The sequence below is a fragment of the Apis cerana genome, linkage group LG10, assembly GCF_029169275.1.
Source record: "Apis cerana isolate GH-2021 linkage group LG10, AcerK_1.0, whole genome shotgun sequence".
NCBI lineage: Eukaryota > Metazoa > Arthropoda > Insecta > Hymenoptera > Apidae > Apis > Apis cerana.
Window position 1 is genome coordinate 4159946 of NC_083861.1, and position 16844 is coordinate 4176789.

General features: G+C 27.5%; 1 protein-coding gene across 5 annotated transcripts in view; it reads right to left on the minus strand.

The window, feature by feature from the left end:
- LOC107995439 (uncharacterized) overlaps positions 1-16844 on the minus strand; it is a 180051-nt gene that overhangs the window by 30329 nt on the left and 132878 nt on the right. For all 5 annotated transcript variants that reach the window (XM_062080784.1, XM_062080782.1, XM_062080781.1 and 2 more), the window contains 2 exons: positions 8083-8185; positions 4782-4954 (listed from right to left, as the gene is read on the minus strand). In XM_062080784.1, the coding sequence (XP_061936768.1) occupies positions 4782-4954; positions 8083-8185 (276 nt within the window). The remainder of the gene's footprint in view (positions 1-4781; positions 4955-8082; positions 8186-16844) is intronic.

The window sequence follows — 16844 nt, forward strand, 5'->3', positions numbered from 1 at the left end:
AAAGATTTTCTGGAAAATGAAGCATCGTGGACGTTTTTCATAGATGTAAAAAAATAAAATTCCTAAGTAAATTCTTGATATGATAATAATTATTGTGAGTATATGATAGATATTATATTTTTTTTACGGATTAAGATAAGGAGGATCGCGAAAAAAGTTCTTAAAGATAAGATGGCTCGATGGAGAGTGATCACAATGAAAACGATATATTTGAAAATTTGTACAACTAATTAATGCATTATTTCGTTTGTAATTATTTGTTATTCTTTATCTATATAATTATATCATATGTTATTGTAAAAATTCGTTTGTTATTATTTTTCCATCTTCGTTTCTTCCTTCATCTAGATTTAACCCCTAGTAAAAACAAAAAATAGTAAAAATTCAACCGTTATTTATATATTGAAAGATAATTAAACATCTGATACATATATTTTTTTTGATAAACAAATTCAGATATTAAGAATTGTCCGACAAAAAGAGAGAAGAATTAACAACTTCTAAAATATCCTATCGAAACGTACGATTAAAAACATTAAAAGCAACAATGATTCAAGAGCCCTCTCAAGGAAAAAAATCGCAAATCAAGCGATATATCTCTCGAATATCGACAACCTGTTACAAATTCCCTTAGATCAATAAGCCAATAAGAAAACACTATATTTTTATCAATCAAAAATTAATTTGTCGTGAATATACGTGTTATACACCAACCTTTATATGGACACACACGTTCAACATTCTCTCTCTCTCTCTCTCTCTCTTTACTTGTTGGAACGTCGACGATACCACGGTCGACTCACTGTAAGGTAGAACACCAAACTGTTTATAGACAGGCTTGGTATTCGAACTTAAAGTGAACCGGCCCCGGTGCATCCTCGTCTCTCTCCCTCTCCCTCTCTCTCTCTCTCCCTTTCTCTCTCCAGACTGGTCGTCTTTCCGCCCCTCTAATCTCGGCTTTCTCCCTGCAGGAACTAATGGCCTGTAGTGGTTCGTAAATTCGATCGTCGATACCCGGGGACAGCCGGTTCCTCTTTTATACCCCCTACGGATGACGATGCTCCTCTTCCAGCTTCTTCTCGTATCTCTGCGTCGAAGGATCGCGAGATATGCGATAAAATAACGATTAAACTGCGGATGTTTCCCCTCGCGATTTTCATTCTCTCGATTTTATATTTTTTTTCAAAATTCGATGTAACTCTCGCAATAATAATTTTCGAAATATTTTTTTTTTTTAATCATACGTCGGTTTGTGGAAAAAATATGATGATACGAATAATTGAAAGGCAAGATAACAATAATCATCAAAGATATGGTTGAAACTGATAAGTAAATAAATATGTAATAATGAAAATGTTGGATAACAAAAGAAGTAGTTAATGAACGTTAGTATCAATGTTAATGATAATGGATTTTTAAAAAAAAGTTACGTTTATTTTTATATATATATATATATATATAAAATATCCAAAAATCCTTGTACGAATAATTATCTTATCGTTCTGATAACCTGAATTGTTCTAATTCAAAATATAACGTAACGTGTTCAATTAGTAACTCAAGGTTGCAAAAAACATGGTTTGTGTAGCCTATAATTAGCATTGACTACACGTATACCATGACTATGCTGTTATATGAGAGTTTACCGATAGAATAAATTAATCTAACGATATAAATTTTCCATGCGATTATATAATATGCATATGTAAATATATAATAATGTATTTTTGCATATAATTATAAATATTAATATGCAAAACTTATTACGCGAAATATAGGAAATAAAATATATATTTGTCCATTATTGCTTTACCTGTTTTCTATAATAAAATGCATTTATAAACATCCGCAGTCTAATATCGTTGGTAATTTTTTGGATCTTTTGAGATGGGAGAGAAGGTAATTACAGTGAGATTTTTTTTTAGGTTGATGGAGGGGTGGTAATCTTGTCGCGGTGTCGAGTAAATGTTTGATGGATCGAGTTTGCTTCTAGATTACTTTCTTTTTTTCTCTCTTTCTCTCTCTCCTTTTTAGAATTATATGGATTGGATTTTATCCCGATGAGATAAGTTTAAATTCGTTACTTTTCCTTCTTTTAATCGATAATGATTTATGTATCTTTAAGAAAATTTAAAATTAAGGAAATATATAATTTTGTTTCAGATAGATAGTTGGTATTGAAAGTTATTTTCACTTAAAGATTTTTGTGATAGCATTTATAAAATTTATTTCTATCGGAAATAGAAAACATCGAGATGAAACTTTTTACATTTCACATGAGTTTCGATTTTTAATAAAACTGGACAGATTTATACGTGTATGTATGCACGTTGTTTGCATACACGCGAGTTAACGCCAATTTTGTCGTTGAACTCGGTGGATTCCATTGTAACAATTGTCAGTGAAAATTTTGTAAAAACGTTTATTTGATTTTTCGCATTTACGCACGATTTTAACCCGAACCCGTTTCATGAATAAAATGGATATTTGTATTATTGCAACCGAATACTTTTAACATCGCATTTCCATGGATTTATGTAAACTTGATTAATTTCGTACGCGGGTGATGTTGCGGATGTCATTTAGCAACGGTGTATTAAATTAAATAACGATTTAATTACACATACGAGAATAAATTTTCAAAGTATACGAATGTGTAAATGTTCCCATACGTATGGAATATTAAGTTGTCTATAATTTTGTCAGATTATTTAAATTTTCTCTGTTATTAATTTTTTGTCAAAAAAAAAAACGAATATTAATTATTGGCGAAAGAGATTTACTATTTTACTTTCGTTGAATTTTATTTTATTTTTGATTATATTCAATGTGGAATATATTGAACATTATTATTGAATCGTTAAAAAATTATTCACGATGATTGTTGTTTCGATGAGTGTATATATTAAACTTGTTTGATAGAAAGAATTTTATTTCTAAGTCAAGTGACATAGAATTTTTTTTTCATATATAAACTGTGTTAGTTTCTTTTAAAAAATGAAATATTAATATTTATTTTAATTATAATATGAATTTTAAACGTATTAATTTTTTTCAAAAATTACTTCCTTTTAGATGAAATATATCTATATTGAAATATCAAGTGGAAATAATTTAAAACAATAGATAAATAAAGTATTATACTTTAAAATGCTCAAACATTTATTTTATCAAAGTTTGACGACATTTCTATTTTTGCAATTAGCAAATAACCATTTCTGTCCACATGACAAATATTTGCCTTGAAATAACAAATAACTTGAGTATGCGAAACACGCTCATTCAATTAAGCTTTCAAAACATGTTGCAAAACATGTTTATTTACTTAAATAATTTCAGAATACGTGCATTTCGTGTTTCTTCAAATATATCAAGAGATATATCCCAATATCATTAAGTGGAAATTTATTTACTTGCGATAATAAATTTTATAAATCTTAATTTTATAACGAATTTATCTTCAAATCTTAAGATCAATTTGCATTAAGAAAAATTAAATTTCTGAAATATATTCTTCTGAAAAACTTAAAAGATATTAATAAAAATGACCAAAGATATAGTTTTAAATCAAACGAAATAAATTACAATCCTTTGTATTATTTGAAAAATTTATAATATCCATAGAATTCTTTTTTAATATCAAAAAGTAACATTCCCTTGAAATAATAAACTATTACAAGAAGTGAATAATAATTATATATAATTAATTGAAATAAAAATTGTATAAAATAATCAATTTTTACAACAGATTTTAAACCTAAAACTCTAAAATTCTAAGATAATTGATATTAATTGTAAACTATTCTAAGAATAATTGATATTAATTATAAACTATTCCAAGATAAAACATATATATAGCTTTTTCTTCTTCCTAAATTATATCTTATTTTAAAAATAAGGATGAGAAAAATGTACAAATTAAATCATATACCAGTACACCAACAAAACCACAACAACTTAATCACAAGTTGAACACTTGAGAATTTAATTCGATTCGATTTAGATTCGAAACGAAGCCAGTGAATGTAAAGGCGTGTAATCCAAGACAGGAGAAACCACCTGTAGCGTCGACTCATACATATGTACGCCTAGTAAAAGTTCGCAATTCTAGTCTCTTTCCTTCCGTTTCCTCTCGACTCGTTCTCGAGTCTCTTAACTTGTTAACCTTCAACCGGCGACTGCGCGAATTTTCAGCATCTCTAATAACATCAGCTTATATATTTCTCGAAATAAGTAAATTCGACGTTATATAATTATCCTAATATTTAATTATCAAATTTAATAAATTATATTATTTTTAACTTATTATACAATTAATGAAAAATTAATAAGATGGAAAAGTTATTATATAATTTTTAATTTTACCATTATGTAACAACAACTTTGTTTATTGGATCGTGAAATTTAAAAGTCTGTTTGAATTAAATGTGTTTCTATTGAACCGTGTGTACGATAAAAGTGATTATATATTCTGTTCTATTTTGTTTTTGTATATCAGAGTTAATGAGGAAGTATGAAGGAGATAAGGAATTTAGAATATTAGGATTTTCTCCATATTATTACTTCCTGTTCAAATAACTGTCCAAATCTTGAGATATTGATAAAAAATATGACAAATTAAATCTTGATAAAGTCAAATCTGTTTGATTCACTGATAAAACTTTTAACATATTCTAATATGTACAATATTTCCTTTTTACATTGATTGCTATTTTAAACCATTTCACAAGACACACATGCCACAAGGTAGTTTGGAAAATTAACAAATTAGCTGGCCATACCTGAACAAGCTTGCGGTGGTAAGGGGAAGATTAAGGTGGTCGATGACTTCCTTCGGGCAACTGCGCAGCCTAAACTTTGTGGTTTGAAGCTGCGCAACTGCTGCATGAAGTCCGAGCACTCCATCAGCGCCACGTCAGCGAAGTGAAGATCGCAAAGTATTTGGTTCTTGAACCTGTGAAACAGAAGGAATTAATGATCTTTGTGTATCTCTGAATAAACGCACCATCGAACAATATTTTTCGAATTAATAACAACGAGCTTGTTATACGTATAACGAGCTGATTTCCGATACTATTTTTTTTTTGTTAACTTCCTTCTTGATTGGTTTGTTCCATTTTACAATTTTTTTTTTCTTAAATTTGTAATCTTACCGTTGCTCTTTAGAATATTTTATAATTGATGATGAAATGAAGATTTAATAATTGTAGATATTATCTTCAATGTTTGATATTGCGGATTAATATCCAGATTATGGATTTCATATTTTATAAATTTGGAAAAATTCTTTTGCTGTCTTTTTTTTCTGTTTTACTATGCAAAGATTTGTCTTTTGTTATTTAATATAATATTTTGATGAGAATTTTTTTTATATTTTGTGAAATATACAAATATATCTCGTGTTATTTTAACTCTGTGTTATGTAATAATAATTTTTATTATTATAAATTAAGAGGATTTTAAATTTACTTTAATCATGTCATTTAATTATATTTTTCATTTTTTACTTATCTTTATCGAATTTATGAATATTTGAGAAAAAAATTTTAGAAAAAATTTTATTCCCTTGTGGACAAATATTATTCTTTTCTTACGAGATGCATGTTTATTTTGTAAAAATAGCGCAAGTTGTATACTGTATGTTTTATGTATACAATATATCGGTTGGGAAAATATTTATCTCAGCGGTTCAATTAAATTGTATATTTTTATAGGTCGACGATCAATAAAAATAACAGCTTCTCCCTCAGGATATATGAAATGAAAACTGCAATCTTTTTATTCGTGTAAATTTAATAACATTTGCGCAATTGTAATACTTTATATCTTTTGATATGATACTCACCTTAAACCATTATGTTTCATATTACTTTATTATCACTTTATGATTGAAGAAATAGATTAAAGAAAAATAATTAATAAATATCAATTATTTTATTAAGAATCGATTAAAATATATATATATATTTATATATATATATATATATATATATATATATATTTATAACAATTAATACAAAAAAATATCTATTAAATTTTTAATAATTTGTTTTAGCATTTATTCATGCATTATTTATTATCTAAATTTTAAATTTGTAAAACCAGATAGAAAAATAAATAAGATAAGATAGAAAAAAAAAATAAATAACTTGAACGATATTTAATATTAATCTAAAACATTTGTAATTCCATACGTACTAGTTAATATTAATATTACTAAAAAATTATATTGAATACAATCTATAGCTGCAATTTTTTTCTTTATGAAAGAGTTGAGAATTTACATTTCCATTTATAAATAAAATATATCGTCCTCAAATATTTCTTCCAGAACATATTTCAAATTACCTTTTTTATTATTCTATGCAATCTTCGCATCTATTCACATGTGCACGTTTAACTACTTCATCTGCATGAAATAAAAAACACACACGACACAATTTTCCTTTTATCGATCCTCGAATCAAATGCATCTCGGAATGCCACGATCGAGCGAATACCGATTCCAACAGCCATGACGTTTTTCCATGTCACGTGGAAATACATTTCGCGATGGAAAAATTCTTTTGAACGAAAACAAACCGCGAGGAAATGAAGATCCTCGATCTAAAAATTTTTATTAGGAAAAGTCAATCCGTGAAACGTGCGCGATATAAAACGTCAGCCTTTTGTATCAGCTTGAAATAACAAAAATATCGTGAAAAGTTTCATTATCTGTATTAAAAATAATACAAAATATGGATAAAAGAAATTTTGTTGATTTACCCACGAATGTGTTTTGTTTATAAAATTCTTGATTAAAACGATTGAAATGAAGTTTTTTTTTTATTTCTACGAATAAATATGAGAATACGTAGAATTATTATATTTATATTTTCTTTTTAACTTAATTTAGTTTTTAGAGTATGTTTCGTGTACATATAAAAGTTTTGGATAAAATAATATGAAAATAATGAAAATTATTTGTCTTTATGAATACATATGATGGAATTATTTCAACAAATATATATATATATTGAAATACATATATATATATTTTTCTTAATAATTTAATCTAGATGAAAGTTTTATATTTTTTTTATGAATGAAAACAAGAACATATTATACAGTTATGATATAATATTATTAAAACTCCAGCAATATTTATTTTTGAAAAAATATTCATAATATAAATTCATGAATAATTATTGGTGATCATCACAAGAAATACTAATTCGAGATAACTGATATCTTGTTTGACCTTTTTCTTTCTGGGCACCAACAAGTATTTCGATTGCCCGATAATTTTCTAATGAATTCATTTCATGTTTTATGCATGCATTCTATTTTCTTTATTTGAAAAAACGGGTTTATGTTCCCAACAATGTTGTCTTTATTTAAACGATTCCATACATATTCTACAATATTTAGGTCATAGCTATATTTATTACAGCATTTCTAAAATCTTTGTAAAGCATAAAGATTCATTTCCATGTAATATTGCGAAAGATATGTTCATTTCCTATTATACGACAACTACTGTGAATACGGTATAAGATTTTTCCATTTTGATATTATTGTTGAATTGTATTGTTGCCTGCGAATTCATGAAATTGCATTAAAATGTAACATTGTGTAAAAAGCTTTTACATATATATTCCGTTTTAAAAATACTTTGCTTAGTTGCAATCAAAGAACCATAATGGCTTCGAATATAACATATAATGGTAAAAACTTCTTATTTGCTTATTTCTTTACATAATACAATTTCCATTACAATGAAATATAATGTTGTTGCTGTAATACAGAAGAATCGAATCATAAATTTATATTTTGCTGTAAACAAAATCAAATTTTGTTGTATCAAATCAATTATATAATAATTACAAAAAAAATCAAATTATGCGCTCAAGTTATTAATTAATACAAAATATGACGAATAATTACATTCATCTTAAATACAAAATTTACATACAAAATTTTGTATAAATTATAATTTTTGCATAAATTATAATTGTAACATTTGATGTATAGATTGTGTTTATCATTATAACACAAAATTTTGATAATATTTAATATGCAACGATTGCTTAAATCACTCACCGTCTAGCCCGTTTCTGATTGGGTCCTGTGAGATTCAAGCCGCAGCTGTTACATTTTAGACATTCCTCATGGTAGTGATTGTTGTCGTACAATGGTGATGGTTCTTGAAAAAATAAAAAAAAGGAAGGATTAATTGTTTTAATCCTTTTACGAAAATAATTCAATATAATAATATCGATATAATATCGATATAATTTAATAAAAAATTCATTGCACGTAGCTTGATATAAAATTTTCATGTATGGAAATTTTTGAAATGATTTAATATGAAATACATACATGTGAGATAAAATATGTATCTAGATCAGTGTGATTAAAATAATGAGGATTGAAAAGGGTCGAAAAGGGTTATCAAACGATTACCTAATCATAATTTTAAATATTTAATAAATTTTAATATAAAAGGAAAACTGTTTGTTGGTATGTATGTAGTACGTACTATAGATTGTAACGTTTATTAAATAAAATTAGAATTTGTCGGTGAGTTTTTTCCATAAACTTTAAAATTTTAGAATCTAATTTAGCATAAAAAATTAAAAGGGAGAAAAAAAAGAGGTAAAGTTAATAATGTGAAATGAGAGCAAACACAGCAGAGCAGCTGTTTAAAATTCTCATAGGTATTCGTCCACTTTGATCCAAGTCTTTTCACTTTCTCGTTGATGGCATAATTTTCGTGGAAATTATTCCTTTGAATGGAGAAAGTTTACAAAATTAATAAAGCCTGAGTGCGAAATGAATTTGCAATGGTTAATCCAAAATCAATAGAACTTCCATTTATATCTCGTTAGATCTATTAAATTTTGACTTACTGGAATTATTAGACATTAATTGTATCTATAATTTACTCAAATTAATTTGCTCTAATTTGAAACAAATCGAGATTTATTATTTATTTTATTTTTCTTTATTTAATATAATATAAATTCTTTTTCTATAAATATTGAATATTATAATAATAATAATATTGAAAGATCGATAATTTCTGTGATATTTCAAATTTTATTTGAAGCAAATATACGTGCGATTCAGGATTTAAAAATTAAATTATTATCTAAAAATAATTATATCGATTCTGTTTACGAAAAAATGTAAATAAACGAGAATCTAAATGAATGTCTTTAATCCACATGTTTTTAATTGAAGTAAATATCTCGTTAAGAATTTGAAATATGTTAAATATCAACTTGATTACAACGTTATCCCCTGATATCTTCAATATCTTCAAAATATTTCCATAATATACGCGAATATTTCTAATATCTACATAAGAAAATTATTTTGCAATTTGAAAATTATGTCGAAAAGTTTTTCTCTTTAGATTTTTAGATTTCGTATATTTTATACTAAAATAGAATCTGCAAAACTCTAACATATCCTCGATAATCCAATCACTGTGTAAACTAGCGAAAATGTCTGGAAAACGAACCTAATCCAAATTCACAAAAACAAGAAGAAAAAAAAAGATTATGTTAGATGCCTCATCGATCAGTTTCGAGGATTAATACTAGAAATCCTTGAAATTTTATCCTATACAGCAGAATTGTATCGTCTATTTTGATCGTACACAATTTATCTATCTCTAATCGATACATTATATGTCAATGATAACTTTTATTTATCTGTATATAAAGTTGATACGTGACTTGATAATAAAACTACAATTAGCACGAGTTAATCTTTTTTAAGTACATCAATATTTTGAATGCTAATTTGTTTGATTTTATGTATTTTAATAATATTGTAATATAATAATAATAATCATAGTTATTCATCTACAGTAATATCATTAATAATATGATTAATAATATCATTAATAAATATGAACAAGTAGTACGAGTCAATATTTGATTCATTATTATATAACGATGTAATATACATTATCGTTACCTAACAAATGTTTATCATGTTGCAACAATGTGTTTATTGTATACGAATGCGAATTAACACCTTCCATTTCAAAAATTAAATTAAACTCCTCTTCTTTTCCCTATTATCTCAAAAAAAAATGTAGCTTCTCCTTTCTCAATTAAAGAAATTAAATCCAAGCATTCTTGATTTAATCACTTTAACAAAGAAAGGAGAGAAAAAAATCGAAATGGTTTGACAAACGTGATTCCAATATCAAATTAGATCAAATCCAATCGCAAGGCTATATCTTTTCTCGCGTCCTCGATCGCCCTTCTTCTCTCCTCTTCACCCCCATGTTTTATAGTTAACGACCAACAGTCGAAGGGTGTGGCCTTCGATTCTCCTTCTCCCTTTTCATTCATTCTCTCTTCCTCTCCCTCTCGTGGGGACCATAAAAAATTCCAACGCGTGCCGAGCCACCACGGTATGTTGATATCAAAGAGAGGAGAGGAGAGAAGAGAAGAGAAGAGAAAAAGAGAAGAACGAGGTCGCCGAGGCGCCGTTCTCGTGACCGGCTAAACGTCTAATTGCACGCACGCACGCGTGCACGTTCTGATGTTCCTCTGAATCGGGGCAGTGACCGGAAATTTACATTTTTATTGCCGCCACTCGGTGAATTCGAACGTTGGACGACTGATAAGGATGTAGGGCTCGGGATTGAGGATGATTTAGTGGACCGGGGAATTTTTTTTTCTTTTCTCTCTTTCGTTTTTCGAAACGATTAAGTGAGAATTGTAGTTTATGTATTTTTTACTACTCTTAGATTGTAGATATTGTGATATCGGTGGATGGAATTGTATTGCAATTTAAATGGGAGAATTTTTTTTATAGATATTAGAGATATTTTTTAATAGGATATTGATTGAAGCATACGAGAAAATTGCTCTGACATTAGGAAAATATATTTTAGTTTGAATTAAAACATGCAATAAATTCGATATATTTTTTTTTTAATTTGATATGGATTATTGGAAATATAAAATGTCATAGAGTAAATTGTGAATTTTGAATTGTACGATGAATTGTTGATAATGAATATTAATTCATAATAAAAAAAAGGATAATCCTTTTTTAATTGGATAAAGAAAAAGCATAAAGCTAATTGCGACAGATTCTGACTTCAATTGAAAGTACTTATATAACACAATTTAAAAAATTGATATCTGCGAAACATTTTTATTCGATATACGATAAAAGCAATTACATATTGTATAGAATATACATATAACATGAGGATACATATAAAAATGATGATGAAACAAAAACTTTTCTCTTAAAATGAAAATACGTTTCATCAGATAAAATATATAACCTGTACAAGATTCTTTTTATCTCAACCAATAATCTTTTTTCATAAATCAGGGGATATCTTAAATTGCATCTTCTTATGCAATTAACTGAAAACTCTATGAAAAATAAAATAAACTACCAAATAAATAAATAAATAAAAACGATACTTAAAAAATGACTCAAACAAACAACTAATATGTATAAAAAAAAATATGCAAGTAACAAAATAACTACGCAATCAACGTACCAATGAAACTGAAAAAAAAAAAGAAAAAACTACTTTTTTCTAAAAAAAGAGAAAAGAGAATCACGTAACTTAAAATCTGTTCGACTTCATGTCACGATCGATTAAACCAGAATCCAATAACGTGACGCACACGGAAGAAATCGCGTGAAACAGGAAACGTTTCCCTCGAACTGGAAAAAGTGCTCTATGTGGAACAGGAAATTGTTGATTCGAAGTCCCGGAGATGTTCAAGTCCCCGGGTTTAATCGATACCGTACTATTAAAGCAAAATTAAATCTCTATCTCTCTCTTTCTCTCTCTCTTATTTTGCACGCCTACACAATCTGCAATCTATACAGTATTACGAAATGTAGGAACAGCTAGATTGTTCAAGGGTTAACGCTCTCATAAGCAGCAAGTGAACTTTACGTGCTGATCCGCGACGAGCGATATACGAGATAAAGTTCGAAACTTGTAAAAGGCGCGCCTGATAAAGCCCGATTAATTAAGACACCTGAGGGGGTTAATAAAGTGTGATACAACATCCGTGAGAAAACGAGGGATGTTAATAGTGCTTTTGCAAAATCGTTCGCGTTATTTCGTTCATGGTTGGACGATGAAATATTGTGAGAGAATAGAGGAATTTGAAAAAATGTTAAATTTTTGAGAATTATAATTAATTTTCGATTGGAGAATTTGAAGACATGTATGGATATTAATTTTTTACGTAGATAGTTTATTTGTATTGTTCGGAAAAAAGAAATGTTGGAATAATTTAAAATCAATTCAAAAAAGGGTTTTATCTGTGCATTTAATTCATCTTTTCGTGATCATTAAATACAATTATTATTTTTTTTAATATAAAATATGAACAATCATTGGCCTCTTTTACTCTTTTTAATTCCTAAGTGATCCTTCAATATCCTTTCTTGAATTGATGAATTTTAAAATTAATTGTTATTGATGAAAATATATGATAAATCATTGCTCTACATAATATGGAAAAAAAGTTGTGTGTAGCTTAATAAGAAATTTCTTTGCAAACGATTATATACATCTTCCATAAACGTGGTTTTTATTAAAGGCTGTTTGATATTCTGTCGTAGTTTTCGTAACCATTGCTTCTTTCAGAAGCAGGGATAAGAGCATAGAGCAAGAGTATAGAGGGGGAGGGAAAAAAAATGCCCTTTATCGCTTCCATCTCGATCAGAACTTTTAAAAGAGGCTCGTTCGACGAAGAGGACCGGAAAATAATCGTAAATAACGAAAATTGCCCCATTGGAAAAAGTTTCTAACCCATGAGGAATATTTGTTGCGATGTAGAGAACAAAAATGGGGAAGATTGGATGATACTTTTATCTTCGAAGAAATGATGCTTTTTAGAATTAATTTCATTTTTTCATATTCTTTAAGTCATTTGAAATAATTAGAATATCTTCCTAAGTTGACGAAGTAGTATATACTTTCTGATTAACGCCATTACCATATTCTTCCACTTCAGTAACTAATATGACGAGAATCCACGCTTTATTGACTTTATCAAACTTGTTGAACTATTCATTGACATTAAATTAACCTAGTCTAGTTCAAGTTTCAAATCTTCAAAGCTTTCGTTAGAAATCTTAATAGATTATTGCAATAAAAAAATAGGGATTTTTGTCTACGATTTTTTACATCTTTTTATATTTATTATATATATAATTAACATGTTATATATATAAATATTTTTATACTATAATTCATCATCTCTATTATATAATAATTTTAAGGAATATAAATACAATATAACAATTTAAGAAGATATCATAAATCCTATTATAATATCATCCTATTTTGTTAAATATATATTTTCATTAAATATTATTATATTTTCGCAAATATTTCCATATTACAATTTAATAAATCGTACAAATGTTTTTACGTGGGCGAAAAAAAGAGAAATTTTACAGTATTTCGTATTATTTTTCCAAATATTGACTATTTTTATTCCCTTCATTAAATATTTGAAATTTCGTGCTAGCCTTATTTCAGTTGTGTAAATACCTAAAATATGTACAATATTTGTCCAGATAAAGAGTGCATTGCAAAGAATAAAGTACAATATTTACGTAAGTAAAATGTTCAATGTTTACGTAACAAATTTAGACAAAATTGAAATAGATAAAATTTCTTAAAAATTATCTTTCGATCAACCGATTCTCTCCCTTTGCAACATTTTCTCAAATCAAAAATTGTTGAACAAAGTATCTGTGTTATTTAACATACAGCCAACAAATGTGTTAATAACCACGAACAATTTACACGACGTGGACAAAGCCGCGATTATTCGCTAAGAATGGAAGAAGAAAAAGAAGAAGAAGAAGTTAAGAGGCAAAAGCTCACTGTCGTAAGCCAGGTTTATCGTCGCTTTAGCCTTTGCTCCGATTCCCTCCTTGCGCAGACCGACAAGTATCTGGCTTATCTGACTCTGAAAGCCGAATCTCTGTCTCGGCTCGTAAAGAAGAAGAAGAAAAAAAGAAGAAAAAAAGAAGTAGAAAATCAGGCGAAGAATGGAGGGTAAATTTTTCTCTGGCGAAATTCGTGAGGGAGGCGCAATTAGATGATCGTGAAACACGATTATGTTAAACGCATGGATTTACGTGTAGGATTGATCTCGCGAAGAGTTTTATTGGATATCGATAAATGTAATGCTCGTACAATAATTTAATAAAAGTTATTCTAATGAATAATTTGAAAAATAAAAAAAATTTGGGATTTTATTATGATTTAAAAATTAATTGTTTTAATAAATGAAGAATAAATAAAAGTGAAATATATTCGTGGTATTTATTTTTATAATAATTATTTTTTAAATTATCATGTATGATCAATTTAACGAAAAAATTATCGTAATAAACGATTGAAAAAGTTAGTTTAGAAAACTAACTTAAGAACTAACAATAATATGACATTTTATTGACTTTATAAATATATCAAGATAAGTTTTTTTTATAAAAACTTCTTGCTATAAATATCATTTATCGATTACCTCGAGTAATTTATTAAACACTCTTCCTTTTTCATCCCCCTTCTTCGACTTTCTTTATAAATTTCTATCTTAACAACTCTTCTCGAAAATTTTTTTCCAAATTTTCGTTAAAACTTTCATTTCATTCATTCGACCTCTATTCTTCTTAAACTTCTGTCTTCGAAAATTATTTTTCGAAACATTTCTTTCGAAACTCTTTTTCAAAAAATTCTTCGTCTTGATTTCTTACTTTTTCTCTTTTTTTAAATTCCTCATTCCTCATTTTAAGACTCTACTTTGATCGAGGCTCTCCGGTGCTCGACTTTCTTTCTGAATTCAGCTTCTAAAACCCTCTTTCTCTATCTCTAAACCGTACTATCCCTCCTGCTACTCGTTCCCTTAAAGTACGGTCACTCCTTCGCACAAAGAGATATGCACACATCATTTTAAGCAATCCATTTCCCTCGTCCAACGAACATATTTTTCTTTAGCTTTTATTTATCAAACGTCGTATCGACACTCTACTGAATTACTGATTAATTATGCCATGAAAAAGGGATAGAAAGGAATAGATGAATAATAATGATACCTGAATATAATTTATGAAATTTTAGAAAAATACGACGTAACATTACTATATATAAAAAAATAATACAGAATAATTGAAGAATTTTTTGAAAAGAGAATTCTTGATATTATTGAATACTAAATATATATATAAAAAATGTCCAATTAGAATATATTTATATTCGATAATTATTGAGATTTAATTTTCTAAAAAGAATAATATTTCAGGCAATATTATAATAACTCGACGAAGAAAAGAACGAAAGGGAGCTCATAATCAATGCAAAAAGACAATAGGACAGCATTACATTCAAGCAAAGAGTAGACATCGTAATATATTCCATAAAAAAAGATATACAACGCAGCGTTCTTTTCTTACATTATCATTCTTACGTATCATCGATGTTGATCGTCATCTTTCATTTTTTTTCTTTTTTTTTTTATTTCATTTCCATTAAACGCTTCTCGAAATCTTCTCCAATTCACTTCAGGCATGTCACGAATATTCTGGAATATTTCTCACGTGTCTCGCAACTTCATCGTAAACCTACTTTAGCCACCACGTAATATATACGGGCTTAATACATGTGTACATAAGTATACGCAGTATACATGTGTACAACTATGTGTTGCGCTCGTGCAAAGTCACCACCCATGGATATGTAAGGCTTTCGTGTTTACTGCAAAATTGACCGAAGTCAAACTAGCACATGCTAGAAAGCAACATAAATTTAACATAAGATCACTTGCTGAATTGTGTGATAATTTATTAAATTGATAATATTAATCAATTAAGAAAATCTTTTTTTTTTAATTTTATAATTTTCCTTTAAATAAGATAATTGAATGATTCACTATTTTATGTTAATTTACTTATAAAATATCATGTTTATAAATACCAAAATTTTTACCATTACAAACAATTCTAATCTTTTTATTTGTTTTAGCTTTAAATTAATATATAATATTGATAAGAAAGAGAGAGACAGGCAGATAGACAGAGAAAGAAGGAAAAAGAGATAAATTTTATGTTAAAATAAGAAATATTATGCGAATTCATTTTAATAAAAATAATTTATATTTTCTTCCTGAAATAATGAAAATTAAATTATCTAAAAAGCTTTTTAATATTTGTTATCTCTATTTGTTATTTCTAACAAATTCAACTAGTTTTAATGAGATTGAAGAAATTCACTTCCTCGTTCCATTTTCAAAACTGTAAATTTAGAATCGTTCCAATTCATAGTTAATGTACACGAAATATAGAACTTTTGGCACGAATTTGCGATTTCAGCATATATAAAATAATATGGTAGGGATCTAGTAATAAAGTACATATGTAAAGTTCCTACCTTTCAATTGGCACTCACCAAGGCCATGGATTTTCTCGAAACACAATCTCTCATAGAATTTCACCGTGGCGCCAATTGCGTTTCTCGCATCCCTCTTACGAAGAAGGATAACTCTATTACCTCCTTCTCTAGGGAAAACCTGGCCAAAGGTACCAAGGCGTAAAAGAGAGAAGAATATAGAATTCTTGGAAATGATTAGTTTTAGAATTTTTCTACGAGAAATAATTTTCAGAATTCAAATATATATTATATGTGAACGATTATATTTTAACAAAAATTTTAATAAGATAATTTATAATATAGATTATTTATAAAAATTAAACTTTAAATGCAGGATTACAATCAATCTTCGAAAAATCAAAATTACTCAATGCCCTATTACATTAATTAAATTATATTATAAAATTCAATA